This window comes from Scomber scombrus, chromosome 23 (assembly GCF_963691925.1).
Source record: "Scomber scombrus chromosome 23, fScoSco1.1, whole genome shotgun sequence".
NCBI classification, from domain to species: Eukaryota; Metazoa; Chordata; class Actinopteri; order Scombriformes; family Scombridae; genus Scomber; species Scomber scombrus.
In genome coordinates this window covers 15,258,053-15,285,788 of record NC_084992.1, presented here as the reverse complement: position 1 = coordinate 15,285,788, position 27,736 = coordinate 15,258,053, and the positions used below count along the sequence as shown (strand labels likewise).

General features: G+C 41.7%; 1 protein-coding gene across 2 annotated transcripts; it reads left to right on the top strand.

Moving 5' to 3' along the window:
- The first annotated feature begins 2,529 nt into the window (after positions 1-2,529).
- Positions 2,530-27,515, top strand: dhx15 (DEAH (Asp-Glu-Ala-His) box helicase 15). 2 transcript variants are annotated; one of them, XM_062444739.1, is made up of 14 exons: positions 2,530-2,703; positions 4,459-4,780; positions 6,427-6,620; positions 6,837-6,996; positions 8,455-8,673; positions 12,907-13,074; positions 18,486-18,572; positions 18,952-19,101; positions 20,086-20,194; positions 23,207-23,398; positions 24,530-24,652; positions 24,747-24,937; positions 25,673-25,842; positions 26,448-27,515. In XM_062444739.1, exons 1-14 carry the CDS (start codon positions 2,696-2,698, stop codon positions 26,563-26,565), a joined length of 2,211 nt encoding a protein of 736 aa, XP_062300723.1. In that variant the 5' UTR covers positions 2,530-2,695; the 3' UTR covers positions 26,566-27,515. The 2 variants fall into 2 exon arrangements, with proteins under 2 accessions (XP_062300723.1, XP_062300721.1); XM_062444737.1 differs by lacking the exon at positions 2,530-2,703 and adding an exon at positions 2,747-2,876.
- The last annotated feature ends 221 nt before the right edge of the window (positions 27,516-27,736 follow it).

Sequence of the window (27,736 nt, the reverse complement as noted above, 5' to 3'; positions counted from 1 at the left end):
TCTAAATTCACTCAGCTCCACATTGGAAAGTTTTGCAAAGTATTAGAATATTTCCCCAAAACTCTTAACAGCCTCAGTGCCATGCACACTTAATTCTCCATTGTCCAATTTTATGAAATGTCTTACCCTTATAACATTTCATTGGTAGCCAAGAGACCTGTTAAAACTTCTTGTTAATGTAATATTAACACATTATACGAGCTCACACTGGAAGCGTGTATGCTTACAATTAATAGGGAATGCATTGGAAACACATGACCTGACCAGCAAAGAAAAACATTTGACTAATCTTACATCAAATTTAGATGGGAAAAAGACATTTGTTATTTTAATAATGCTCTCTGCACTCCTTCAATGTAGCATAAAGAGAAAGAATGGTAGGGGCGTTAAAATAGTCTAGTTCTTATTTTCTATTCTTGGTGAATATTAAATATTAATATATTTGAACCTATTTAGTCCCTAGTTGTTTAAAGCTGGAGGTTTCAGTTTCATTTTATATGGCGGTAATCTAAGAGATTAGTCCCCAGTATTGTCCATTCTCTCACAGCCAGCACTCTAGCTATATAGTATGTTTGCCAGAGCTATTTCATACACAATTGGACTGCTATTTAATAGCCCGTGAAACAGACACAGAAAGAAAGGTGGAAAATCCCCAGTATTTTAAATTTTCTATGAATATTAGAGCATTATGACTTTGTTGTAACGTTAACTTGTCTTTAACCGTCGCCATCAATCCCCCAGCTATAAGCAATGAGCCATTCGCCATTATGCAGCTTGTTAGCAATGTCCAGGCTGTGTAATTACCTGTGTCAACAGCAATGATTGTCTTCAGTGACAGATTATTCATCACTTCATAATTGTAGAGGTTGAAAGAAGGATTGTAAGCTCTTCTAACACAGCCCTGGACAAAAATTATCATGCTCATCCACTTCTCCTAGTTGCACAGTTTAGACTAGATCAAGTGTTTGTTCATGTCTACAGAGGCTTGTAAACTACTGTTCTGATGAAACAAACAAACATAAGGGTTTCATTTTAAGGCCATCAGATGAGTAAAAAAAAAAATCATGATTTCAGTACTGCAGTATAATATGATTGTTTTTCTTGTCTCTTTCAGCTGTTGCTTGTCCAATTCCCACATATGAATAGCCAATAAAACCCCTCAAACCAACAGGTAGGTTTATTAGATCACTGCTGGCTTGTGGGGCTGAGTGATGATATTGAAAAGGAATTTTAGCAGTTTGATAAGAGTCAAATCCCATGTGCCAGCACACAGCCAATGGAGGCAGCGAGAAACAAGCTTTCAGATCAAACAGCTTTAAAGAGTGTTTAGAAGTTAACATTTGCCATATGTGTTGTGTGTGAGGGAAATTACAATTAGGTGCTGACTGTTGAATGTTTTCCTAGGTTAAGTCAGAGAGTGGCAAGATTATCACATAGAAGATGAGACCAGATGAGGAAGTGTGAGAAAGTGGTCAGATCCATCATCGCAGCAGACAGTCGCAGAGCAAGGAGCCCCCCAGGGAAGAAACATTGATAAAAGTTATGAATGAACAAAAGGACAACTGTGTATTAATTAAATGCCAAGGGCAAGGTCTTTGAGGTTGATGGAAAGCTCTGTGACGTGCGAGGCTGTATTTACGAATATAATCGCTGGACTTCATTCCAGCTATCTCTCAGCCAAACAAGCTCCCAGATCCATTTGCAAATGATTTACTGAATATTGTAATAAATCTGCGAAAGACAAGTGCTCTTTGTGAGTGAATCTTTTACTAAGAGAAATAATTTACACATCATTATATTTAATATAATATTCAGAATTTCTTTTCAAGAAAATATTATCTGTTGTTTGCTGAAATTAGTTCATAAGAATCAGGATACAATGTTCATTTTTGCTTGCATTGAGGTTTTTTGATTCAGCTCATTACAACTGAGGTCATGTTTATTTGCAGCAGAAAAAAAACAACGCAACAACTGAATCATAGGAATGTGTCGCTGATTCTGTAACTGTGTTAATATATTGCATTTCCTCACAGCAGGGACCCTGTAGCACCACGGACCTATGAGGTGGCTCCCAGGGGGGCCCATGCAGTAAATCTTCTGTGTTGCTTTCACAATTTAAAGCACCAAAGCAGTGCAAAAAAACATAATGATTATTCTGAAATAACTATTCTGTTTGCACAAACATGCATTTTTGCAGCAAGTCACATGTTTGAGTGTGTGTGTGTGGGTGTGTGAGAGATAGATTTGTATGTTACAGAGGAATCTATCTATCTATCTATCTATCTATCTATCTATCTATCTATCTATCTATCTATCTATCTATCTATCTATCTATCTATCTATCTATCTATCTATCTATCTATCTATCTATCTATCTATCTATCATCTAAATAGTGCTATGTAAGGTCGCCTGTTTTTTTTTTAAGAGCTTCTTTTGGGCTTGTTCTCATAGACCTGGTCGCTTATTTGTCTCGCGAGATCTTGAAAACCCACTGATTGTCCCGCATCTTCACCCCGCATCCCTGAGCTGCTGCATCCCCTCTGCATGCTCTGAGATACGCTTTCCTGGACAACACCATGCGCAGAGCTCTGTAAAGCCGGGACCTTATTTCTATGCAACGTGCTTGCCTGGTTTTGCAGTTAAAAAAAAGTTAAAAAATAACGGCTTTCGAGTCATTTTGTTAAGGATATAATAATGATGAGGTAAGAGCTTCCGGTCGCCATTTTTCCCGGTTGTTTCACGGTTATGGGGTGAATCTGCATGGGCATAATTTAGCCGTAAGAGTCGCTGTTTGGACGGATGCTGGTGGCGATATGTTCATGCCACACTGTTCAGAGTCGGGTGATATGTCGGGTAGAAAATGGTCCTCTGATGGGTATGTAAGGTAGCGTTTACAGCTGGAGGCTGTTGTTGACCTGCTGCTAACTAACTAGCCTTTTAACTATGGCCAAGTTGAGCTAAGTTAGCATTGGTAGGGATGATAAACGATAATACACCGCTCTCTAATTAAAATTACAAAAGGCATAATATGGTTGCTTCTGTCTGTGCAGGAGCCCTCTAGCAAGTAGTCGGTGTTAACGTAGCAAACAGCTAATGTAACCTACCTGTAAAATGGCCTGGTTGGGTCGCACTTAGCTAACGTTATTTGTTAATGTTAGCTGGTACAAGGTGAAATTAAACAGTCTCGTACTTTTCGTGACACAAAGTCGACATGCAGTGATGGACTCTTGCTTATTACGGCATTGGGCTTTTATAAAGTCACGTTAAAAACGGAATGTAGACATTATTAGCCAGGCTAATGCTAGCTGCCCGGTCAGGTCTCATCATAACCATGCCTCACCCTAGACAGCAGCCCAGAATCATTGTCAACCTACTTTTGCTGTTAAGGCACTGCTCTTGACATTTGCTTTAACCTTACAACAAACACGTCTTCCCACGGGAGTAACACATTATTGCAAGCATTACGTGTATGTTTATTATAAATCCAGTCTCACTAATGTAAAAACAATCAATAGCGCCTAGCAGAATCATCTCTGTCTGATGATGGTGTGCAGACTGCAGCCTCCCCACAGACAAGGACACAGATACCACAGATGTAGATACACCCGTACAAGCTGTTTGGTGTTCATATGTTTGCAAATGAGAAATTGCTTGGCATCACCTCTGTTGTCAGCTTCTTTCAGTATATATCACTCACAGGCGTGCATATATACATGTTTTTTCATATTAAAATGTTAATAAGGAATATAGTTGTGTTGTAGGTGTATTAATGATCAATTTTAAAGACAAAGTTAGTGGTGTTTCAATGAGATAGGTCACAGCAAAAAATAAGTACTACAAGTTGTGCCAGATCAAGGTGACATTGTCCTTTTTTAGCCTTCATTTATCCCTAGATGTCTCTTGTATCAGCACTACACCTGAAATGAGGAAGATAAAACCCCTGTACACACCATCTTGTACATTTGGCTGGCATGCAGTCAGTTTTACTGCAGTAGTTGGCTGCTAAGTACCCAGCTCTAGGGCCCTTTAAAGTCAATGTGGGGATATAAAAGGCTTACATTGTGGCCTGAAGGCATTAAATATGTCTTTCTGCAGTAGAAAAGAAAAAAACAGCATTTTGCTTGATCTACATTGTGGACAATTACTGTATTCATGACCTTTGCATGCTACACTTGATTAGGCCGTGCCTTTTGCCACCGTGAATAAGAATGCACAGTAACCTTTTCATGTGATTTTGCGAGTAAAGAACTTGACAGGGCCCCAACATTTTTTGCACTGTATGTTCCATGCCTTTTTATGTTTGCTTTGATTGTGTTTCACATGACAATTTCTAGGCTAATATTGTTAGACGTGTTCCTTTCCAATATTCAGGTCATTCGAAGTCATGTTGTGCCTCTGCCGGAAGCTAAATTGGATAGTTTGAGCGGCAGTGCGCCTAATGCACCTTCCTCTTACAGGCGTGACTGTGACCGGGACAGAGAGCGTGATGAGCGGTCGAGGGACCGTGACCGGGACAGGGATCGAGTCCGTGACAGGGTGAAGTCCTCCGGGGTGCCCAACAACCCAATCGCAGGCAGTGGAGGCTTCTTTAAGCAAATGCCCTTTCAGCAGCAGATCAACCCCTTTACCAACCTGCCCCACACACCACGCTACTATGAGATCCTCAAGAAGCGACTGCAGTTACCTGTCTGGGAGTACAGAGAGAGGTTCACTGAAATCTTGATGCGTAACCAGTCTTTTGTGCTGGTAGGAGAGACCGGCTCTGGAAAGACCACCCAGGTAGAAAGGCAGAATTTTGTGAACTGCTGTAATACCAGCACATTAAGATGCCCTTAAGTTGTCAGCTGCCTCTTAAATAACTTTTTTTTTTTTTTTTACATTTACTTGACTGATATGTTTCAATTTAAATGAAAAATACCAAATCTGCAATAAAATTGTTATAATAATAATAATAATAATAATAATAATGATAACACAGAAAACATGGTGCAATGACCAGATGATGCATTTTAAACAGATTGTCTCTAGAGTTGCAAAATCTGTAGTTGTTATGGTTATTTTAAGTTCTTTAAAGAGCTGGTTGTCTGTTTTTAAAAATGTGTTGGAGAGATTAGATTAGAGTAAATCACTGATTGAGCCTTGGCCTCCTCCTGAGGGAAATACAAACTATCTTCCAAACATAGCTTGTTAAATTAATAGGGGGGAATTTTGTCAGTGCTTTCTGCCTTGATGATGCTGAAAAACAACTTGCACCAACTGAAAGATATAGAACATTTTCACCAACACAGTGGCTAAATCTGTGAGAGGGTGTTTGCTGCAGTACATCTATGGATTTTTAAGGACCTGCGGTGATGTAGCAAGGAAAAGTAGTCAGTGATGCTTTTTAAAAGTTTAAAAATGTATTGTTTATTGAAATTTTGAGCGTTTAGTATTGTATTTAGCCAGAAAAAACGCAGGAAAGCACACGCTGCCTCACTCAGTTTGCTCACTTTGAACTTTGATTGTGATTTTTTTCTCACAATTTTCAGGGAAAACACATTTTAAAACAAACTTCCTTTATGCCATTTACTTCTTGTCTTGATGCAGACAGAACAAACAATACAATCAGCACTGGTAGAAAACTGTCCCATCAACTAATGCAAATGCAGCTGAAATCTTTGTCATGAGTATCAATTAAAATCATAATTGTAAAACAATTGCACAGCTCTACCGAGCACAAGTGATGATCAGCATCAGATCCTGTAAGTGCTAAAAACACATTTTTAGTCTGTCTGTGAAATGTTTACCTCTTCCAAACCTGTCATTTTTGCTCTTCTGATTGGTTGACATTTCAATGACTGGTAAGATTTGAATCATCTCTTAAGGGTAGTCATCCGAACCTCAAGCTTAATATAGTGGAAGTAAGATGCTCTATATCGAGGCTTCTCTTTGCAAGCTGCCTCTTGTTTTTAAGCTGTAAGTGAAGGGCTCCCAAGTGACCAAGTTAACTTTGAAGGACATGGCAAACTATAAACAATCTCCACAAACCAGTGCTATGCAGTCTTTTGAGGAAAACATGTTTTATTGCAGTAGTACAGTAACAGAGATATTAGCATCACGTTATTGAACTTATTTGGCCCAAACATCTCTTACCAAAGTTTATAATGCTATAGGGTGTGGCAAAATATACAAAAAAATAATCTGCTAACAATAGATATATCAAAGGCAGGATATGTCATGTCATATGAAATCTTAAGTGCAATTCAACCTCAGTCATTGCTAGGCTTGATGATATTAATCAACTAGTCAGAGAGAGGATAAAATATTACAGTTGGAAATAAGAACTAATGATTCAAGAACTTTGCAGTCAAACACTATTCCCCTTTTTAATTCTACTTTTTGTAAGCACTCTCTTCAGTTCTAACACCATCTCATTTGTCTGTCAGATCCCTCAGTGGTGTGTTGAAATGGTGCGGTCAATGCCGGGACCAAAGAGGGCAGTGGCCTGCACCCAGCCCCGGAGGGTGGCAGCCATGAGCGTCGCCCAGAGGGTGGCTGACGAGATGGATGTCATGTTGGGCCAAGAGGTGGGCTACTCCATCAGGTTTGAGGACTGCAGCTCTGCCAAGACTGTGCTCAAGTAAGATGGCTGTTTTAAAAATCTGACTTTTTCTCAGCTCACTTTATAGGAAAAACACACACATGTATCAAGAGGAGTAGATAAGAGTAGGAGCTTATCTAATCAGTTTAATAATCTAATGAGGGCGGGTTATTGCTTTAATTTGAAGCAGCGTGTTATTCAGATAATTGTGGTGTACATCGTGATAAAAAACCTGCATCTCTTCTTTTCGCCCAGGTACATGACAGATGGAATGTTGCTGCGGGAGGCCATGAACGATCCCCTGCTGGAGCGCTACGGTGTCATCATCCTGGATGAGGCCCACGAACGCACATTAGCTACAGACATCCTCATGGGTGTCCTCAAGGAGGTGGTCCGCCAGAGGCCTGACCTCAAGGTATAAACAGTCCACTTAATTATCGTAGTCATTTAAATGTAAAGTAAGTCCTGAAATCTTAATGCAGACTAGCTACTTATTCTGGATAATTGGCGTCTACCTCCAGTTTTATTTTGTTTTACTTCTGGGTTCACTATTGAAAGTACTCTTGACAGTAGTCTGATTTGTCTCCACAGATATGTCCCAGTTAGTGCCAACAAAACATTGTTAAAGCCCTAAATATTACTTTCCCCCCCCCCCCTCCAGGTTAAGCTTAGTGACAGCCAGTGTTTATGTCCCTCTTCTGTCACTCCTCCCTTTTGTCACATTTTTCCTGACAGTGTCCCCATGTTTGACAGCTGTGTATCTGCTGAGGAAAGAGAAATGTTGCTGTTAGGCTCAGAAATGCACATCTATTCTGCGCCGCAGCGCTAGCAAAGATTGCTTCCAGAGTCAGCCCCAATTTAAGCCTATCAACCAGGGGAGAACACAGCAACGTGTCGGTTAGGAAAGGGGGTGGGGGATGGGGGATGGGGCGTAGAGGCAGGCAGAACTTTTATAGCCAGACTGTGCCAGACATCATTCTCATAAAGCAGATGGATAATGACTAGTTGTTTGTCAGTGTTGAATCAAAGGTTAGATTGTTGTTGGTGGACTGTTAAATGAGGTCTAGGTTATTGGGAATGATCGTCCACCCAAACCCCTCTATCTCCTTCATCCCGATCACTTCTCAAATTTGAAAGTTTAATTTGCCCTGATTAAGAGCAATTATGATGCCTCGCAGAGCGTAAAGCGAAATGCCGAGACACTGGCCCCTGAAAATGTTTGAGAGGGGGAAAAATGGAAGACGCGTTTCCCATCAGAATCCTAATGTGCTCTATGTAATGGCTCTGGAGAGAACACTGTATTCCCAACATCAGGAACGAGGACTGTCGTGGCTCTGTCAGTGACTTGGAGTCTAATGCCATGTTCTAAACCATAGACCATCTTCTATAGCTTATTGCACACTTCATCTTTTCTTTTTCCGTTCTGTATTATTTGCACACCTATCCACTTGGTATGTGTCTTTATCACCTATATCCTGTATTATCATAAAGACATATATGAAATGTTACCTCATTTGTGTTGTGTTCACTCCCATAATTAAGCCTACCACGATATATTGTCCCAGAAATTATCGCGATAAATGATATTATTGTCATTTGAAGACCATTTTATGCCACTAATATAATGATAATAGCATAGTAAAGCAAGGCGGGCCTGGGGTTGGGATTGAAGAGATCCTGTCCATATATCATACGATAAGTCAATGTATCGACATCATGATGTTAATTACATTGTTGTCCAATAATTTGCCTACACATAATCACTGCAGTCATTTACAGTCTGTTGCTTAACCTTTTATCATTATCTTTCCCTTCACCTATTCTTTAAATATATTGCCCCTTACATACTCCTCTTTAATCTCTCTCTGTTCAGGTCATTGTCATGAGTGCCACGCTCGATGCCGGTAAGTTCCAGGTGTACTTTGACAGCTGCCCATTGCTGACTATCCCTGGACGCACACACCCCGTGGAGATTTTCTACACACCCGAACCGGAGCGTGACTACCTCGAGGCCGCCATCCGCACTGTGATCCAGCTCCACATGTGTGAGGTAGATGAAGGGGACGTTCTGCTCTTCCTCACCGGACAAGAGGTACAACTTCCTAGGTTTTAAATGATGTTTTTTTATTTTTTATTTTTTTGCATGATTTTGGACTGTGTCCCTCTTGCAACCATAGCCATAGGTTGCGGTTTTAGATTCATCATCATTATTGTGGAAGATTTTATCATGGCAAATATTGAGGCCATTTTATTACCCAGGCTTACGTTTCAGTTTACGGGAATGTCATAATTCATAATGGTTAGCTGACTAATGATTTAGCTGAATCTTGTAGCGGATCTAGAGATCACATCTACGAGAGAAATAGACTTCCTCTGCACACTGATCTAAGCTTTCAGTTTGTGTTTAATTAACAAGATATCACCTCTGACTAAAAGATGTGGAGTCAACTGAACAGCGTGCAGATTCTACTGTGTTCACTCTGTCTTTACCGGCTGGGTAGCTAACGCTAACTAGCAGCTGTCTGTAGGTATCAGACTGATCTCTTGTCAACACAAATGCAAACAGCGCATATGAATTAAAGAGCAGACTTTCAGATTCTGCCGCCTGTGCTCACGTTGATCATTAAAGTAGAGCCTTCTGACTAAGTCAAAATGTCAGGTACTGATGGTCCATGTGCTGCTGTATTAGATAGCATTAATTTTTAAAGCACACATTATGTAGAAGCTCTTGTTAGTGATCAACTGTTGCGAATGTAGGCCTAAAAAATACCCAGGATGAACTGAGAAGAGCTTTATACAAAATTAGTAGTTATCTTATGTAAGTGAGTCAGGAATTGAAGGTAATCAATTCTAGACATTGTGAATCCAAATCAAATACTTGGCGTTTGTGCTCGATTTGTAAAAAAAAAAAAAAGGAATTATCACAGCTGTCTGGGTTTTCTGTTTATCAACCAATCGTTCCATTAATACATGTTTAATATTATTTATGTCCAAACAATTAAGGTTTTAAACCCAAGCAAATATTTTATACACTTCCCAAAGTTAAAAGTTACACACGCTGTCACATGAAGACGTGCATGCTCTGCACAGGAAATGATTAATAATTGCATAATTCAGATGGTTAATAAAAGATGTTAATGCACGTGACTGCGCCTGTTTGGGAACCACCAGGATTTGTGCAGCGAGGAGGAGGAGGGTGGGGGGGTGGACAGCAAGGAGTGACCCAGATTCTGCCCTTCCCACGGATCTCTGAAATTAAGTCATTTATTATTTTTTTCCCTCCCTGCAAATGTTGTCCACTGATGTGTAATGGAGGGCAGGGTTCATGCCCAAAATGATGAATTTGGTCACAGCTGGGTGGACACACACACACACACACACACACACACACACACACACACACACACACACACACACACACACACACACACACACACACGCATACACACACGCATACACACACACACAAAAAAGCACCAATAAATGTTTCAATCTCCTGATCATTGGACAGGAGAAGCCTGTCAGAGCCAACAGCGCCTGTGCTGCTATGATTATTCTCTCACCACTCTGACAAAACGCTTTTGGAGACTGATTGACTGATTTCGACCACAAGTGATTACTTGTGGTCGAAAAGGAGAATGTAACCGGTGTGAACAAGGAACAAATTGCTCCGAGGATTTAAATGACATGTTAGACTTTATCGCAACATACACTTTAGTGTCACAGTACAGTTCTTTGATCTTGAGAAGGAATCTACAAAAATAATCTCACATTGTGATTTTCTGGCCTCTATCCCTTGTTGCGATGGGTTTATTAGCAGTAATGATTTGTCACTCAACATCAGCTGACTGTTGCAGTACACCTATGTCAGATCTCATTTGCCAAAGCGGGATCAATATGCAGCTTGTTACGAAGTCATGGAGGGCACTGTGTTTGAAGTAGCTTCCTTTGAGGGCTCGGTAATTGATTTTAGATTTAGTGGTATCCCGCCTGCTCAGATGACCAGAAACACGATAGCTGCTCCTTTATTTTGAATGTGTCAAAGTCTGGTGAAGTGTGTTTAAACATTTTCTGCAGTTTAGTCGTAATTTGTTGATTACATCTAATTGCATCCATACCCCCACCCACCCACTCACCTCCATCCTCCTCACACTGTGTCAAGCTAAGGCATTACTGAGAACACTCCATCGGTGAGTTTATTATCACCCCCTCCTAATTGGGTTAAAGAAGTTAATGTGTGGTAGGTCTGGCAGAGATGGGTGTTCAAAGGGTGCTGCAGCACACCCCTCGAGCGCTTCTTAACCTCTTCAGTCTCCCAGCAACTTTGATGTAGACTAATGATTGGGAGGCAAATCCATGGCAACGCTATAGACTCTTTTTATCTGACGGTTTAATTTATAAGAGACGAAAGCAAAATGCACAGGACTCTCTTCCTCCTTCTTACAGAGTTTTTTTTTCTTTTCCTGTGAGATATTCAGCTTCCACAAACAAATAGAACCGAAGCACCAACTCCAAACAAGAAAGTCGAAACTTATCACAGCTGTTGAGCAAAGATAAGTCCTAATATTTAAGCTTCCCCCTCAGCAGCTAACATCAAAACATGGGGATTGGAGGAGGAGGTGGGGGGGTGTTTGCAAGTCAAGAGGAGTGCCTAAATGTGTTGGTTATTAGCTTGGCTGTAGATTGTTGCTTCTGGGGTCGCAGGGAGAGCTGGTGGACAGGTTCCCAACACTGGCCAAATGCCCCTGTGTGTGTGTGTCTGTGTGCGTGTGTGTGTACACACCCACATACACACTCTGTCTTCATATCCCTAAGGGACAGACAGCCAGCTTGCTTCCAGCGCTTTGGCAAAGAGGTCCATTTTTTTTCCTCGATGGCAGCTGCTGCATCCAGAGGCTTGATAGGCTATTAATACCCAGGCTAATTTTACCAATCCATTCAGATTTACCGTTTTCCCCTTGTCAGTGTGTTGATTAAGAGGCACATGGCCATCAGCGGGGTTTGACTTAATGCAACCAACAAGGGGACAAACAGGGCTAATAACACACTTGCAGTCCAGAAGGAGGACAGGAAACATCACTGTGGTACTTTCTCATGTCAAGGCAAGTATCACTGGCTTGACACAGCAGTATAAATTAAGTCAGTCATGCTTCAGATAATTTAAAAAGAGGAAACAAAAATATCAGAGACATTTACAGGCTGTTTTGTTTGGCCCACTAAATAATGAAAAGTATGCATAAAGAGCTTTGATGTAACGCTTTATCTGTCCACAACCACCAGTAAAATCACTTGTTTGGAATCAGCGAGCTTGTGCATGAGCAACCTTGTGACACCCCCCCCCCCTTTTGTAGAAGTCGCTGCATTGCTGCCATGGGCCTGCAGGTGGTGCAACAGTACAGGCTGTAACGTGACACATAAAGTAACCTCTGCTTCATGAGAATAAAATGATATGTTGTTAGGAAAACAAAGAAAATGGTTCTTAACAGTGGGAGTTACTAGAGCTGTAGTAGCCGGTTTTGTTGTCTGAGGCTGTACCAGAAACAGTGTAAAACACAAGTATGAGCAGTTTCAATGTGCGTGTGTGCGTGTGTGTAGAAGAGGGTGAAATAAATCAAGTCTATGTTAATTAGCTAAGCGGGGGGAATGCCTGTGGAATATGTAGATTTAATATAGGCCCTTTGAGAACGGGCCCTAGCCTTGTGCTCACTATCATGCTTTTATTTTTTTATTTTTTTATTCCTGGCGCTACTCAGGTCCTCTGTCTGTCTGCCAGCCCACCGGCTCTAGAACGTTCAGCTTCACTAAACTGATCTGCCATGATTTGCCGCTGGTTATGCATCAGTGCTGCAGTCTCATCTCACATTCCCCTCTACAATGCTGCACTGTGGAATAATGAACCCTGTTTGAGTCTGTCTGCCTCTGAGTGTGTGTGTGTCTGTGTGTCTGTGTGTGCCTTCAGAGCGTGCGCGTCCATGTTTTCCATGATTGCTGCATTTGACAACAGAGCCACAGGGAGCTCAGCAAAGCATACTGCAGTCCAGGTTTAATTTCCTCCGTCAGATGGAGCGATAGTGAGAACAAATGTACTGTAGCAGGGAACCACGGTTTCCCCGGCCTCCTCCCCTCACCTTCCCTATCACCCAGATACGCCGCCATTGTTTATCCAGGTGTTGTTCAGAACCTGTTAGATTTTTTGCCGTTTTCGCACACACACACACACACACACACACACACACACACACACACACACACACACACACACACACACACACACACACACACACACAGTGACGCCCGGGTTAATTGTTGTGCCTCCATCTTTCAGGAAATCGACGAAGCCTGCAAGCGAATCAAGAGGGAGGTGGACGACCTGGGGCCTGAAGTCGGTGACATCAAAATCATCCCGCTGTACTCGACGCTGCCCCCGCAGCAGCAGCAGAGGATCTTTGAGCCGCCCCCACCTAATAAACCAAATGGTGCCATTGGAAGGAAGGTATAAGTGCCTCGCCGCTATAAAAACATACTCAGAGGGGGAGGTTGAAGCAGGTAGTTTGAAGGAGAGGGTGAGCGGAACGAGAAATTGAGTGGAGTTGATTCAGAAAGGACAGATGGGGGAATAAGGTGGGGAAAGGAAGAAAGCTGGAAGGTAGGGACTGAGAAACTTTATTTTATTTTTTCCCCCTCCTTTCCTCAGCTTTAGCGCAGAACTGACTCACACAACATATGCTGCTTTTGTCAGCATGCGATTCTCTGTTCTAAATTATAACTGGGGTATTACTCACGCCCTCTGAGCCTGAGGAAAGTACTGCATTCTCAGTCATTTTTATCTTTCCACTACATTTGCACAGCCGCCGCTGCTGCTCAGACAGGAGGCCTCTGCTGTCTGAAACCACGTGAAAAGGTGCATGAAAAAACAGGACTTCTTCAATCACTTTAATCTCAGGGGAATGGATGATCCTCTTATTGATGCACATACTAGACAATTCCTCTCTCTTTTTTGTGCGACTGTTTCTATTCGGATGGGCCAATCACCGGACTAGCAGCACCACCAGTGCTGCCACGCTGTTGGCCAGCGATCTGACAGAACATCAGAATGTTACCACTGCCAGCGAATGAGCAAACATTCACCCGCGGCATCTGATAGGGGACAGTGTTGATGAATGAGTCATCACTACAACCCCTCTAATTGAGGCCGATCAGGCTGACATACGAGCAGCGAAAATATTTATGGGCTGTCGAAGTTAAACACATTGCAAGGCTTTCAAAACGCAAAAGTATCATTTGACACGCCTTAAAATAGGGATCAAGTTTAGATTTCCAGTGCGGCACATGCTGGGGATTTCCTTTACAAAGTTTGGATCAAACATTTGACTCTAGCCCTCTTTCGCTTTTACTTCCTTGAGTTTGTATAGTTTCATCTCTTGTGTGTGTGTGTGTGTGTGGAAATATTCTTAGTGTTTGCCTCTGCTGTTCAGAGGGATATTGACATGAATCAGGAGCACTGTTACACAGGGACTAGCGTGAATATTACTTGGATCCAGCTTTATAAGGTTACATACATAGGTTTGATGTGATAGATCTAGAAGGAAAGCAGTGATATTCCAGTGTGATTGAGCTTCTTGGATAGCAGCGGTGCTGCAGGTGAGTATCATTAAGCAGCTTCTACCTGATTCCCACCATTAAGCGAACTCAGAAAAATAAAGCGAGTGCTGTGCTCAAATAGTGACCGACGCAACCGATGCCCCCCTATTTTTACCTCGAGATCAATTTGTCAGGAGCTCGTTGAATTGGTCAAGGTGGTCTCGAAAGTTGCCATGCTCGAAGTAAAATGTGCTTCTCCTCCATGACTGAGAGCTTCATTAAGTGAAAAATGCAGAGATGTCACCCAAGCCAGCCCAAGAGGAAGTAGTGAAAAAGAATTAAGGTTCGACACGTTTGCCGCCACGCATGCTAACGACTGCATTAAGAACCCCTCAATTAACATAAAGCACTAGCTCGTCATTTATCTGTTTCTCGAGGAAAGCCACTGATCTTCCTTTTTTTTTTGAACAGTTTAATCATTTAGAGCCAAGGCAGCAATTGACTAATTACAAACAAAGACTATAATCTTACTTTGCTTTCCAGCGTGTAGAAGATTGTCTCAATAAATGTGCTGCGATGAGTCTTAGGTTTGTTTTTAGCTTTGTCACGTTTGGAATATTCCCTCAAATGTCACTCGTGATTCTGCCTCATATCCATTTCAATGAGATTTGAACGCAGACGCGTCAACGCTGTCAAAGGCACGTTCTCCTTTTTCCCCAGTCAGGGGAAGGCTTTATTTGTCAACAAGGCTCTGTTCCCCAGCAGGGAATGTGAAAGATGGCTCGCGTTAGCCATAGTACTTGCTCTTCTGCAGGTAATAACCCAGAAATAACATGCAGAGATGATGCTCTAATGATATTACTGATGAAGAAGCCAGGATTATCCAGTGCAGCAACAGACTGGAAGGAGCCAGCCTGCATTCAGTGTAATGGCCCTAGCCTGGATAATCCTTCAGAATCAATGAAGTCAATGAGGCTACCCATATGATCATGAAATGTGAGAGGGTGTCATGTGTGGCATCTGCTGGAGCACCGACTGTGTCCCAACATGCAGGACAGTGGCAACCTCACCTAGTCCATTTTTTAACCGGACTTTGAAGCATTCCATGCCTCTCATTCCTCGCCGGGAGGCTGGTCGCTGGCATATAGTGTCTGTCATGAGACACTGTCCAATAGGCCAGTCTGTCCTTTTTTTCTTCTTTTTTTTTTGGTCAGGCTCTTTAATTTCAAACTGCCACAGTGTGGTTAATCAGTTTCACAAAGATATGATTCCTCTGTAGCTTGGGGACACTCACAGCCCTTTTCCACTGCAGGAACTTAACTACCTGTAACCTGGGGCTCCCCATAAACTAAACTTTTAGGAACCTTGTGAGTCTTTGCTACTATGTTCTTTCATGCATTTTCACTCTATTTTACAGCCCAGGATGTTTCTGACATGCACCATTTAAAAAGGCAAAAGCTGGACAGAGTAAGTCATTTTTATGTGATGTTTGGTAGGAGATTTAAGCAAGTGATTGTGAGACTGATAATAGTATAAGAAGAGGTTTTTAAAAGATACAAATAATACACCTGCAGAGATTGAAGGGCACAGCAGGGGCAGTTATAAGATGATCAGTGGCCCAAACAGATGTCCACTCTGTCAGAACATTTGATAGTTTTTCATTTTTCTCCAGCTGTGATCTTTATTTTTGAATTAATCATTTTTTTCATCTTTAAAAAAAACCCGAAACACTTTTTGTTTCTAAAGACTGCCTCCAGCTGTCTCTTAGCAGCCTCCGTGGTTCTTCCTTTTTTTTTACAGCAGTGGTTCTCCTGTTTATTACAGATTCACTAGTGAATGGTGGTTGCTGTTGTTACAGCGTGGTTGACAGCACTGCCAGCAACCCCAGATAGTACCTGGAGGGAAAGATTTAGTAAAAATTTAGTCTGAAGAATGCATCCTCAATGCAAGCTGGGAGCAGTGGAAAATAAAGCAGAGCCCTTAAAAACAGCCACATGCAATGTTACATTTCATTAGGATTGTGTAGTAGGAAAGGGTTATGAGTGTCCCTTGTGCCTCTGAACCTGAGCCTTAATATAACACAACTAGGCAGGCTGTTATTTACACAGCCTTTACCATTTTTATTTGTCTATCAACATTAAGCAACTCACATTTGTTATGGCGCACTAATGCCGATCAGATCTATTCAGCAATTCATCCAAGAAATGCATGAATAACAACCCAACCGTTTGCCTGATACTTCATATGGAGAACGTGTCTTTCGACAGGTGAATTACCCGAGGTCAGGGGCTGAATGAGGGGAGAAAGGCCCTCCCTGGCATTAATAACTCAGCAGTCAGGCATTCTCAGGCTGGAGAGAAATCCTCGCTTAAAAGGTGGGATTTAAAAGTCTCTGAGGCTCACAGCTTGAAGACAGCTGAAGAGGCACAGCTACAAAGGAAGTGTGTCAAGTGTGCAAAATTGGTTCTTTGGACCTGTATCAGCAAAGACTACAGAGAACTGTTTGGTTTTGTGCTTGGCATTTTGTCATGAAGACTACCAAGAAAGCAGACCGCTACCACCAAAACGACTGCTAAGGTCAGCCCACAGCGTGTTCCTATCTTAGTAGATGTTGAGCAAGTGAGCAAGTAAAAGAAAGTGTAGAGGGATTTCCCCCCCCCCCCCAACGCCCACTTGTATATTAAGCTATGACACTGGAGCGGCAGCTGCCAGCGGAGCGGGCCCACTCTGCTGGCAACTGCCAGACCAGTCGCAGTCTGAAGTACTGTGATGAATGGAAAGGGTTTCTCCGGCCAGTCGGCTTCCATTGTTATATAAGGAGAACTCACCCTAGTGGCGGTCAGGGTTCGCGTGCGAGCAGCTGCAAATCTTTTTCTTCTCCTCCCCCTCTTTGTGTATACGCTGACAGCAAGACGCCCATAGGGTGATGTGACTCATTTGAAACTTTTTTTTTTTTTTCTGATTCAGCTGTCATTTCTCATAGACGGCCTTGCTATAGGGGATAATTGTGATAGAAAAAGATCTGAGACTGAGATGGTGCGTGTTCACAGTTTCCCCACTTGCTTTATTTTGAAAATCCAAATAGCTTTTCATTTTGGTTGTTTTCTTCCACCTTTTCCAGTATGTCTCTGCATAAAGACGGTTAACAATAATGACTGCCCTGATGCTAGAAATTGCTGCCATACCAACCTCATGCAACACTAAATATTAGATGTATACTGTTAAATCTCAAAACATGGTACTGAACCATAATCAGCTTACTGTGTTATCAATGTCCTATAACTTTCAAAACGTGTCAAACCAAAATTGCTGCAAACATTTGCAGGGCCTCTTGTCTCTGACGTTTGAAGCACAGCTTTGTAAGAGGCAGCATGGCGTAGCACACAGCAAGAGCCAATCACAGACAATGAGCCATGCACAGTCGGCATGTCTGCAGCGCTCCAAATTTTGGAGGCATTGGCTCGGGTTCACACGAGAGATCTACAGCAGCCTTTATTTTGGGGGGGAAAGATGCTCACTCACTCGCTCACTCTCAATGTGTTAAAAAGCAGGCCACCTGAGAGGAACTATTACATCAACTATTTTCTGTGATTTTGAAAAGCTGTGGGAAGAGATGTCCAAAAGAGGGAAGCTGACATCTTAACAAAACCAGCAGCGGGCTGAGGACAGTCAGACAGACCCCCAACCTCACAGACTCACGCACTCATTCATGCACACACACACACGACAAATACATAACAGAAAAAAGCCAGAGGAAATGCATTTGGATTGGACATTGAGCACCAAACCAGCTCCCTGCACAAATGCCGTTGATAGCACATTGAACATGATTGCAGAAAATGTTATGGTGCTCTCCTGTTGGGTCACATCAGACTGCTTGTGTACAGTTCACCACAGTGACATTTCTCCAGCCGCCTTCAGTCAAACTGCTCACATCAGAGAATGTCTTTCAAGTATGAGAAAAGCTGAGGTCTGTACCTGTTTGTCTCTCTTCTAACGGATTTCCAAACCGCTCCACAAAGTTGTGTTTGTTTGGGTGAAAGTGTCACATTATGATTCTTCAAGGCACTTCAGTGTGACAGTCCAAATTTAGTACTGCACTTCGGTGTGTTACTGTTTCCCTAGAAGAATTTATCTTTATTCCTAAAATTGTTGAGTCTGTAATTGAGTGCGTTTATGTGGGAATGAAACTTCCGAATAAATGATGATACATATAATACGCTTAAAATATTTAGATGTTTGGCTTAACAGTAGAGTTTTGTCATTCCTTCCAGACACCCGCATGTAGATCATTTCTTAACATAGCTGGTCTCATTTCCACAGGTCGTCGTGTCAACAAACATCGCAGAGACGTCCCTGACCATCGATGGCGTGGTGTTTGTAATTGATCCGGGATTTGCCAAGCAAAAGGTTAGCTTTTCTGTCAAACACACACACACACACCATGCCTTCTCCCACTACTCTTTATCTGCTCCGATCATCTGCCTCTGTTGCCTGAGAATCCCCAGATAAACACAGCAGTGCACACCTGACAGCGGCAAAGATGGAAAAGCCAGTTATTTATTCCTCTGACATTTCACCAGCCCGGAGCCAAGTCATACACATGGCGCATGAAGAGATTATATGTGCACTATGATGGATTTTGTGTATGTGTTAGTATAATTTTTTTTTTATAGCTACTGTAGTGTATTCTGCAATATGTGTATGAACTACTTTTTTAAAACCCTCCACAAAAAGCTAGATTTAGCGTAGGCTGAGCTCTGATTCTTCTTTTCCCTCTCCCTCTCAGGTGTATAACCCTCGTATCAGAGTGGAATCACTTTTGGTGACGGCCATCAGCAAAGCCTCAGCCCAGCAGAGGGCAGGTCGCGCCGGACGAACACGCCCGGGGAAATGTTTCCGCCTTTACACCGAGAAAGCTTACAAGACAGAAATGCAGGTAAGAAAACAATGATCAGAAATTGTACAAGTTGTGAAAACAGCTGATTGATTCTCACATATCACATCTTCAAGGCTGTGCTAGTCGAAACATGAACATTTTTTGAGTCTGTCTGAATCACAATTTCACATTCAATTAAAAAAGATTAACTTAAAGTCACATTATCAGAAAAGGCAGAAAGTGATTCACCCAGTCTGATCACCACTCCTGTCAATTTAAGAAGCCATGTGTGGACAATTTTTGGATTTCCTTCCAGTAAAAACAGTCAAATTAAACAGAACACTGAGTGATCAGTGCAGAGCTGCAGTATGGAGCTTGAACACAGAGCTCCTACTCATGCTATCATCTTGGCTTACAGTGCATCATGACCCAAATAACACATCATGTATTGATGTTAACAAGCGCATACCAACGTGGGTTTATTTATAATTCAGTGCAGTTTAGTAACAATGTATAGTAAATATTAATAATGAGCTTAATTTATTTTTATCTTAAAAATGATAAGGAATAAAATTTGAATTGGATTATAGAGCAAGACTGACAGCACTTTTCTTTAATGCCACAGGCACTGTGTATTTCCCCCCAGAGAAGCCTTTTGACTGTATTATGCAATATTTGCTCTTAGTACTACATACTTTTCTGTTCATCTGAATTATAATTTCAGGAGCTCAGTGCGAAACCACACTGCCTCCACACTTCTTCATAACCTGTGCTTACGACAGAGCCACCTTGTGACAGATGAACCTGCAGAGGCCCAGTTCTCCATTTTAACAGGCTAATTCTTTCACGTCACGCTGAGTGGCAAAGGGAATTTTTTAAACAAGTTAAATAGCCCTTCAAATGCCCTAGACTCGTGGTCTCTGTTCACGTTGACATATGAGCGATGCATGAGGAGATAATAAGCACCCTGACTAATTCATTTTGAATTGTTCCAATGGTCTCTCCTTGGGTGCCTTTTTTTTTTTTTTTTTTTTTTTTAAACAGGACAACACATATCCAGAGATCCTGAGGTCTAATCTGGGCTCAGTGGTGCTGCAGCTGAAGAAGCTGGGTATTGATGACCTGGTGCACTTTGACTTCATGGACCCACCAGGTTAGTGTAAAAAATCTGTGTTTTTGATATCAAATAATATTGAGATCTTGATTTTGATCAGAGTCATCTGAATCAATACAAATGCAGTGCTGTAAAATCTGCAAACATTTAGAGGAACTGTGGTTGTTTAATGTACAATATGAAAGCTGGGTTGGCTGTGTCACTCGAGAGCTCAAGGGGGGGGGGGGGCAGCAGTGGCAAAGCAAAGATAAAATGATCTCGGCACAATCAAATACTGCAGACTGAATGTTTGGAGATTTGAGGATAAGGGCTCTGACAGACATGGTTTACACAGTTAGCAGTTTTTATGAGGAGTATTTCTGTTGAAGTGGGAAAAGACGGTGATGTGTTCAGTTTCTTATACATCTGAATCATGCTGGATTTATCCCCCCAAAAAAAGCCATATCTCATTGAGGTGCCAACTTATGGCGTTCTCCATGAGAGTGTATGTTCCTACATCTTCCCAAGGAGACCACCCCTCCTTTTTCCCATCCTTAACCTCCCCCATTCCCTCCCTCCTTTCTCTTTTTCTCACCATAATATAGTTTTCATCTCACCTCTGAGATTAAACCCATCTCTCCCCGTCCACTGTGGCAAACGCCATTTTGAGAATGAAATTGGTTACATCAATAGCGGCGCTATCACCTTGGCTATTGCCTTCTCTTTATATTCCTCCAGTGAAACGCGACTGACCTCCACCACCATCCCCAGGTTTCTCACAAAATGCGAGGGGTAAGCGTCAACATATCGGATTGGCCTTGTCCACCGAGGCTAACTGGGAACAGTGGGGCGAAGGGATAGGGGGAGGATTACCCTTTTTTATTTATTTGATCCACCGGTGGCGGACAGAGGGCCTCCTAACTAGCTCCTGAGCACATTGGAAGCTGGAGCTAGTTCAGTGAAATGAATGAAGTCTTTGAGTCTGTGCGAGTTCCCGGGCAGGTGCTTTATAATATCTAGTTACAGCGGATCAATTTTGATACGCTGTGTCAAAGGCGCACCTCAGTGTGAATGAACAGGTCAATGATGTGTGATGGAGTCAAGAAATGGAAGAAGACGACTTAGATTTTAGGTTTTTAGTTGGAACTGCTTTGTTAATCAGGATTTTTTTTTAATCCTAAATGTGTTTCACAGTTGAAAACTCTTTGCAATAAGCAACAGTGTTAACTGTGATGAAATTAAAGAGAAATGGATCTTATTTTAGCCTCAAACACCAGAATCTTGTTCCATTTGAGTTTATCCATAATGTTAACAGAAACCTTGATTTTTCCTTTTTTACTGTGGAATGCCTCCCCCCCTAAATAATCCCCCACACACACACACACACACACACACACACACACACACACACACACACACACACACACACACACACACACACACACACACACACACACACACACACCGCCCCTCACCTTCTTCCTCGCTCACTAAACACAGGAGCGACAGTGTGAGCCAGCCAACCAAATGGAAACTCCAAAAGAAATCAGTAGCGATTTACACACGGACTTGGCTGGGTGGGATTCATTTGCCTTGTGACATTTTCAAAGAAGTACCTTTCAGAGCCAATGCAGTTTAATGTACCTTTAGCCTTTCGTCTCATTGATTTGGCCCTTGGTTAATATATCGGATTCTTGTGTGTTGAGGCAGTCAATACTTACTTTCTGATGAGCTGCGTTGTGTATAGATTGAATTTCCACACTGGTTCATCATGCTAGCAGTACTCTGGAAATCAGATTTTCACCTTTTGTTCAGCCCCACATGAGCCGTCGGGGTGGTAAGCAATCCAGGTCGGCACTTACTTTTTGTTTAAAAAAAAAAAAAAAAGTAGCTTTGATGCCCCAAATCAATATTTGTTAATCATAAAGAAATGCCTCCCTGCTGTCTGAAATTGAATTTTTTTTGGAGGAGCACTTGAGAGAAATGAAAGTGAGTACGGCAGCCGGCGCTTGAAGCTAATTTTCAGTTAACATGCAACTGGTCATTAGGCTTCAGCTCTCGGGAGCCAAAGGTCAATAATTGCATCTGGAGGAAAAATCTTTTAACCAAACGGTGGAAGCCTTTTGTGTTGAAGCATTAAGTAGAAAGTTCCCCCTGTAATTGCATTAGTTGTTTAGGATTGCCCGAGCGGAGGATGAAAAATGAGCTCTGCCATGATTACTTCTCCGCTAAGTTGCTGTCTAGCGTAACTCCAGCCATCACATACCAAGAAACTTCTAATTTTGATTCTCCTCATGCTCCCTGCCACCATCCCCGCCCCTCTCCTCACCCCCACCACCCTTTGTTTGAGTGTCTGTGTCTTTTCTTAACTCACATTTGTCTTCCATTAAAGGTCCAAGTAGAGCAGGTGTTGCAGCTCTATTGTTTTATCAGCTTTTCTCTTTCACTTTCTTCACTATTAGTGTTGGAGCTGTGATATAAGGTTACAGATATTCCTCATTATGGAACCATAAAATGAAACCAGATTATGTTGCAAAAAGCAGGATTATGCCCAGCCAAACACTACTGAACCACATGATACTGATTGTTTCCCTAAAAGTTTTAGGCTAAAAATCCCACATTGTTATTATTATTATTATTTTATTTTATTTTATATTTTTTGCAGTGATAGTTTTTCCATGATTTTGAATGTTATTATGTATGTTTAGCAACGTTAATAATTATAATAAATAAGTAAACATAGTTTTTAAATGCCCAGAAAAACTAATTTAACATTTTAGCTTTTGCCCCTTAATGTTTAATGCTAAAGTAGACACACTTATTGTTTAGTGTTGAAAGTGAAGTTGCGCAAGCATGAACATGTAACAACAGATAATTGATCTAACTTGGCATACATGTGTGTGAAAGAGCTCCACAATGTCCTTCTCAAGTGTTGCTTTGATGAAAGAATGACAATGTAGCAAATTGTGTTATCTCTGTTGTGTGTGTATGTGTGAGTGTGTGTGTGTGTGTGTGCGCCCCATGGGCTTGGAACGTTTTAATGGCCCATCTATCCCATTCTGTCTCCTGCAGCCCCAGAGACCCTGATGCGAGCCCTGGAGTTGCTGAACTACCTGGCGGCGCTCAATGACGACGGTGACCTGACCGAGCTGGGCTCCATGATGGCAGAGTTCCCCCTGGACCCCCAGTTGGCCAAGATGGTCATCGCCAGCTGTGAATTCAACTGTTCGAACGAGGTCCTCTCCATCACTGCCATGTTGTCAGGTAATGCTCAGGGCTGGCCCACTGTGTGGGACTGAGCTGCTACTCTTTCCATTCCCTGTGCTCATGGACCTCACCTCAGAAATAACTAAAGAGCTTGAAGAAAATACACAGAGCATCTTCTTTAAAATCTAAATGTATTTGCATTCTTTAACTTTTTTTAAAAATATTTTAGTTGTAAGGATTTTAATTTGTCTGTTTAACTCAGTTAAAAATGTGGAGTTTGAAGTATAATTTAATATAATGTATGCCCTCATTAACATATTATTTACTTGCATTATCAGTATGAACAATTTGAACCCCAGAAGTGTAAATCTTCTTACAATTGGTATAAAATGCACCTACTGAACTTAACTACAAGGCAAGTAGAGGATAAAGTCAGCAGTGTCAGCTATTATTTGTGAGGAAGGGGAAAAATACATGTCTGTACAAAACATATAGGTGTAGCTGGAACAGCAGCAGCGTGCTACAGCAGTAATTGCACTTTAGGCTTGCCAAAGCAGAATGCTGCTCATTGAAATGAATCTTGACGCCTTTGAAGGGACTGTGAGGGTCTTTGAGAGCGGGGAAATGGATTTAACTAGCTGTTTTGGACGTGGTGTGCACTTAAAGCAGGTGTTTCAGAATGGCAGTTTTTTTCTTTTCTTTTTCTTTTTTTATGCTGAGTTCATTAGAGTAAGCAGCAAAAGTACACCTGAGAATGGTGCCGCCACAGCAGCAACCAACCATGAGGCTCAATAAACACCGCTCTCACCCATTAAACCCACAATCAAGAGTGTTTCACGTAAAGCAATTCAGAGCGAGCTCACAGATGGGGGAGAGGGCAGAAGCACAGTCCTCTGGGTAAATTACACCACTGTTTTATCTTTCCTCAGTGCCAAGTAGGATGCTTGTTTGGACTGCGTGTCATCATGTACTGTATATAGCATCATCAGCACGGAGAACCCCCATCCTCCACCCCTTCCCTTTGACCCTCCTTCCTTTCCTTTTCCAACATAAGCACTTCACAGTTCAAGTGTGCCCTGTGAAGTGTGTCTGTGCCTCTCTTGAGCTGAGGCCTCGTTCCTCTCTGTGGGATTTGCTTAACTTATCCCTATGGGCGGCTGTGTTGGGGCCTATACCAACCTTGTTTAGTCCCACAGTGCTTCGTCCGACCCACGGAGGCTAGGAAGGTGGCCGACGAGTCCAAGATGCGCTTTGCCCACATCGACGGAGACCACCTGACGCTGCTCAACGTCTACCACGCCTTCAAACAAAGCAAGTGGTCCCCTCTGAAGCGCACGTATTTCACTGAAGGAGGTTCACGCTGTCTTAATTTGTCTTTAACTAAACTGACGCTTGTCTCACACAGACCACGAGTCCACTCAGTGGTGCTATGAGAACTTTGTCAACTACCGCTCGCTGATGTCAGCGGACAACGTACGGCAGCAGTTGTCCAGGATCATGGACCGCTTCAACCTGCCGAGGCGGAGCACTGATTTCACCAGCAGAGACTATTACATTAACATCCGCCGAGTGCTGGTCACCGGCTTCTTCATGCAGGTAATTATTATTATTATTATTATTATTATTATTATTATTATTATTATCATCATTATCATTATTTCTTTAGTTTCCTATTACATCAAGCTAATTTCAGTCTTTATTAAACCCCTCCCTCATTAAAAAAAAAGTGTTTTCATGCAAAACATTTGTACTGAATAAAAACACAGAGGAGATTTATTGTAACGAAAAGCCGCCTTTTAACATGTACACACACACACACAGAGCAGCTGCTGTTTTATACAAATAACAAGAAATCAAGTCAATTTGTTCTCGCTTGAAGAAACATGGCATTTTGCAAGAAGCCATTTTCAGGGGTACCTGAAACAAGCAACCTGACAAGTTGAATTATGGTGTTAATATTTAAATATTTGTCAACATTAACCTTTATCTCGGAGACAAATTTGCAGCTCATGTGCGAGCATTCGCAGCGTTAGAGATCATGTCTTTGTTTGGAAAGGCCTTTATTGAGACTGATTGCCTTGGTTAATCACAACAGCCTCTGTCTGCTTTACCAGGTATTGGATAAAGTCGGGTAAAATCACTCACCGTGCAGCTAAAAGCAAGTTAGCAAGGTTGCTTTTTTTATATATATCAAAGCATTAGTAACATAATTAGATTTAGAAAGATCAGAATAGTTAAAATACCTCACCTAAAAGTAGACATTAAATAAATCACCACTAAACACTGTAAATGTTTTCTTTCTTTCCTTTCCTTCTCATTTCTTTCCTGTAGGTCGCTCACCTGGAACGCACCGGCCATTACTTGACTGTGAAGGACAACCAAGTCGTACAGCTGCACCCTTCCACTGTGCTGGACCACAAGCCTGAGTGGGTGCTCTACAATGAGTTTGTGCTCACCACCAAGAATTACATCCGCACATGCACCGACATCAAACCAGAGTGGTAAGTTCAATGTCTAGCTCCACGTTGCAAAAGGTATTATGTACGTGTGTTTTTTACATGAGTACCACATTATTCCTGGAGATGCGAGCATAATGCAGTCTGATGTCCTGTTGTTGATCATGTACAGATACATGTAATCTGATTGGGTCTTTGTGTGAATGCCTATGTGAAACACCCTGGATATTTTACACACAGTCTCTTCCTGTTTATTAGTCTAACTTCAGTCAAAATTCCTTCTTTTTTTCCCATCTTTTTTATTGAAGTGATTTTTTCATTCTCTGTGAGTCAGGCTTGTTGTTGGAGAAAACCCATAAAAATAAATAAAAATATTCTTTTCCAAAGCCAATAAAAATGTCACTTCTCATTCAAACTTAAATAAATAAATAAAACCCACTGTAGACTCATGTATGCTATTGGTGAAACTGCATCAAGCTCTACTACCTGCACGTCTCTTTTCTTTTCAATTCCTTGTTCAATTAAGTATCAAATTTGTCGTGCTTGCGCTGGTAGTCGCCATGTGAATATGGAAGAACTGCGTCCTCCCACAAGTAAACACTGAAGACAATTTTTCTGACTAATATTTACTTGCTTTTTTTTTTTTCTAGGCTGGTGAAAATTTCCCCGCAGTACTACGAGATGAGTAACTTCCCCCAGTGTGAAGCAAAGAGACAGTTGGAGCGTATCATTGCAAAATTCTCATCCAAGGAATACACTCAGTACTAAGAAGGTTTGCATGTGCTGCAACAGCATCTTCAGTATTTGTACAAAGTTCATTTTATGAACTTATCGAGTGCTTGTTTATGTTGTTTTTTTTCCCACAAAAGACCTTATTTTGAATTTCTATTTTTGTCCCACTGTGTTTAATGCATTTTCATAAGGATTGATTACATTACATTTTTGGACCTTGTCTTTTTTTTTTCTCCAGCCAACAGGGTTAAGCACCAAGAGAAATGTACTATAAATGACCAGGAATTAGTCCTCAACCATTTCTGTCTAGACAGCATTCGCACCAGATCTGGCACTACGATGCAGGGGGTAGAATGATGGGGGCGTGTTGTTTGAGGTACCGTCCGGAAAAACAATGAAATCCACTCCAGGAAGTCGAGTTGGAGTTACAGATTTATGAATTTAAGGATTCATCAGAAGCCAAAACACTGCGTGAAAGTCAGGCAGGATTTTGCAAGTCTCGAAAGTTTTCACAGCGGCAACTAGTCTTGTCTTTCGTCGTGATGATCATGAGGTAAACCGCTGAATATGGCACTCACGTTGCAAATAAATCCACCACGAACGTGTGCTTGCATTTATATGATTGGCCGCAGCAGCGTGACGTCAAGAAGTTGAACTATTCCTGCAGCATAAATGCGCCTCCATTGAAATGAATGGGATGACTGCTGTTTTTGAGGCATTTCCGGATTTGGTGCGAATGCAGCCTAAGCATGAGTTCTCATATTTAATTGTGATTTCAACATTCCTTTCTCAGACATCTGTAATAATATGTCCCAACTCTGGAGTCTTGGCTGTTGTTACGCTTCTACTGCTAAAAGGTATTAATCCATGAAGAAGCTTTTGGTCAAATGTAATTTATACTGTATTTTGATGCAGGCATAATTTAATGTTCTCTTGTCATGGAGATACTAATTTCCTGTCAACCGTTCAACTTAATAAAAATGACTTTGTAATAAAAAAAATTCCAGTGTCAGCATTAAAATAACAGGATAATCTGTGTGTAAACTTTTCACTTAACCCTCACGCACACGCACACACTGAGCAATCACGTCTGACCTGCCAAATCCAACTCGTTTCCTGGCTCTTCGGGGAAGTTAAATCTTCTTACTGGGATATTGATAGCTTCAGAAACAGTTGGAGTGAGGGGGAATGTTAATTACAAATGTTT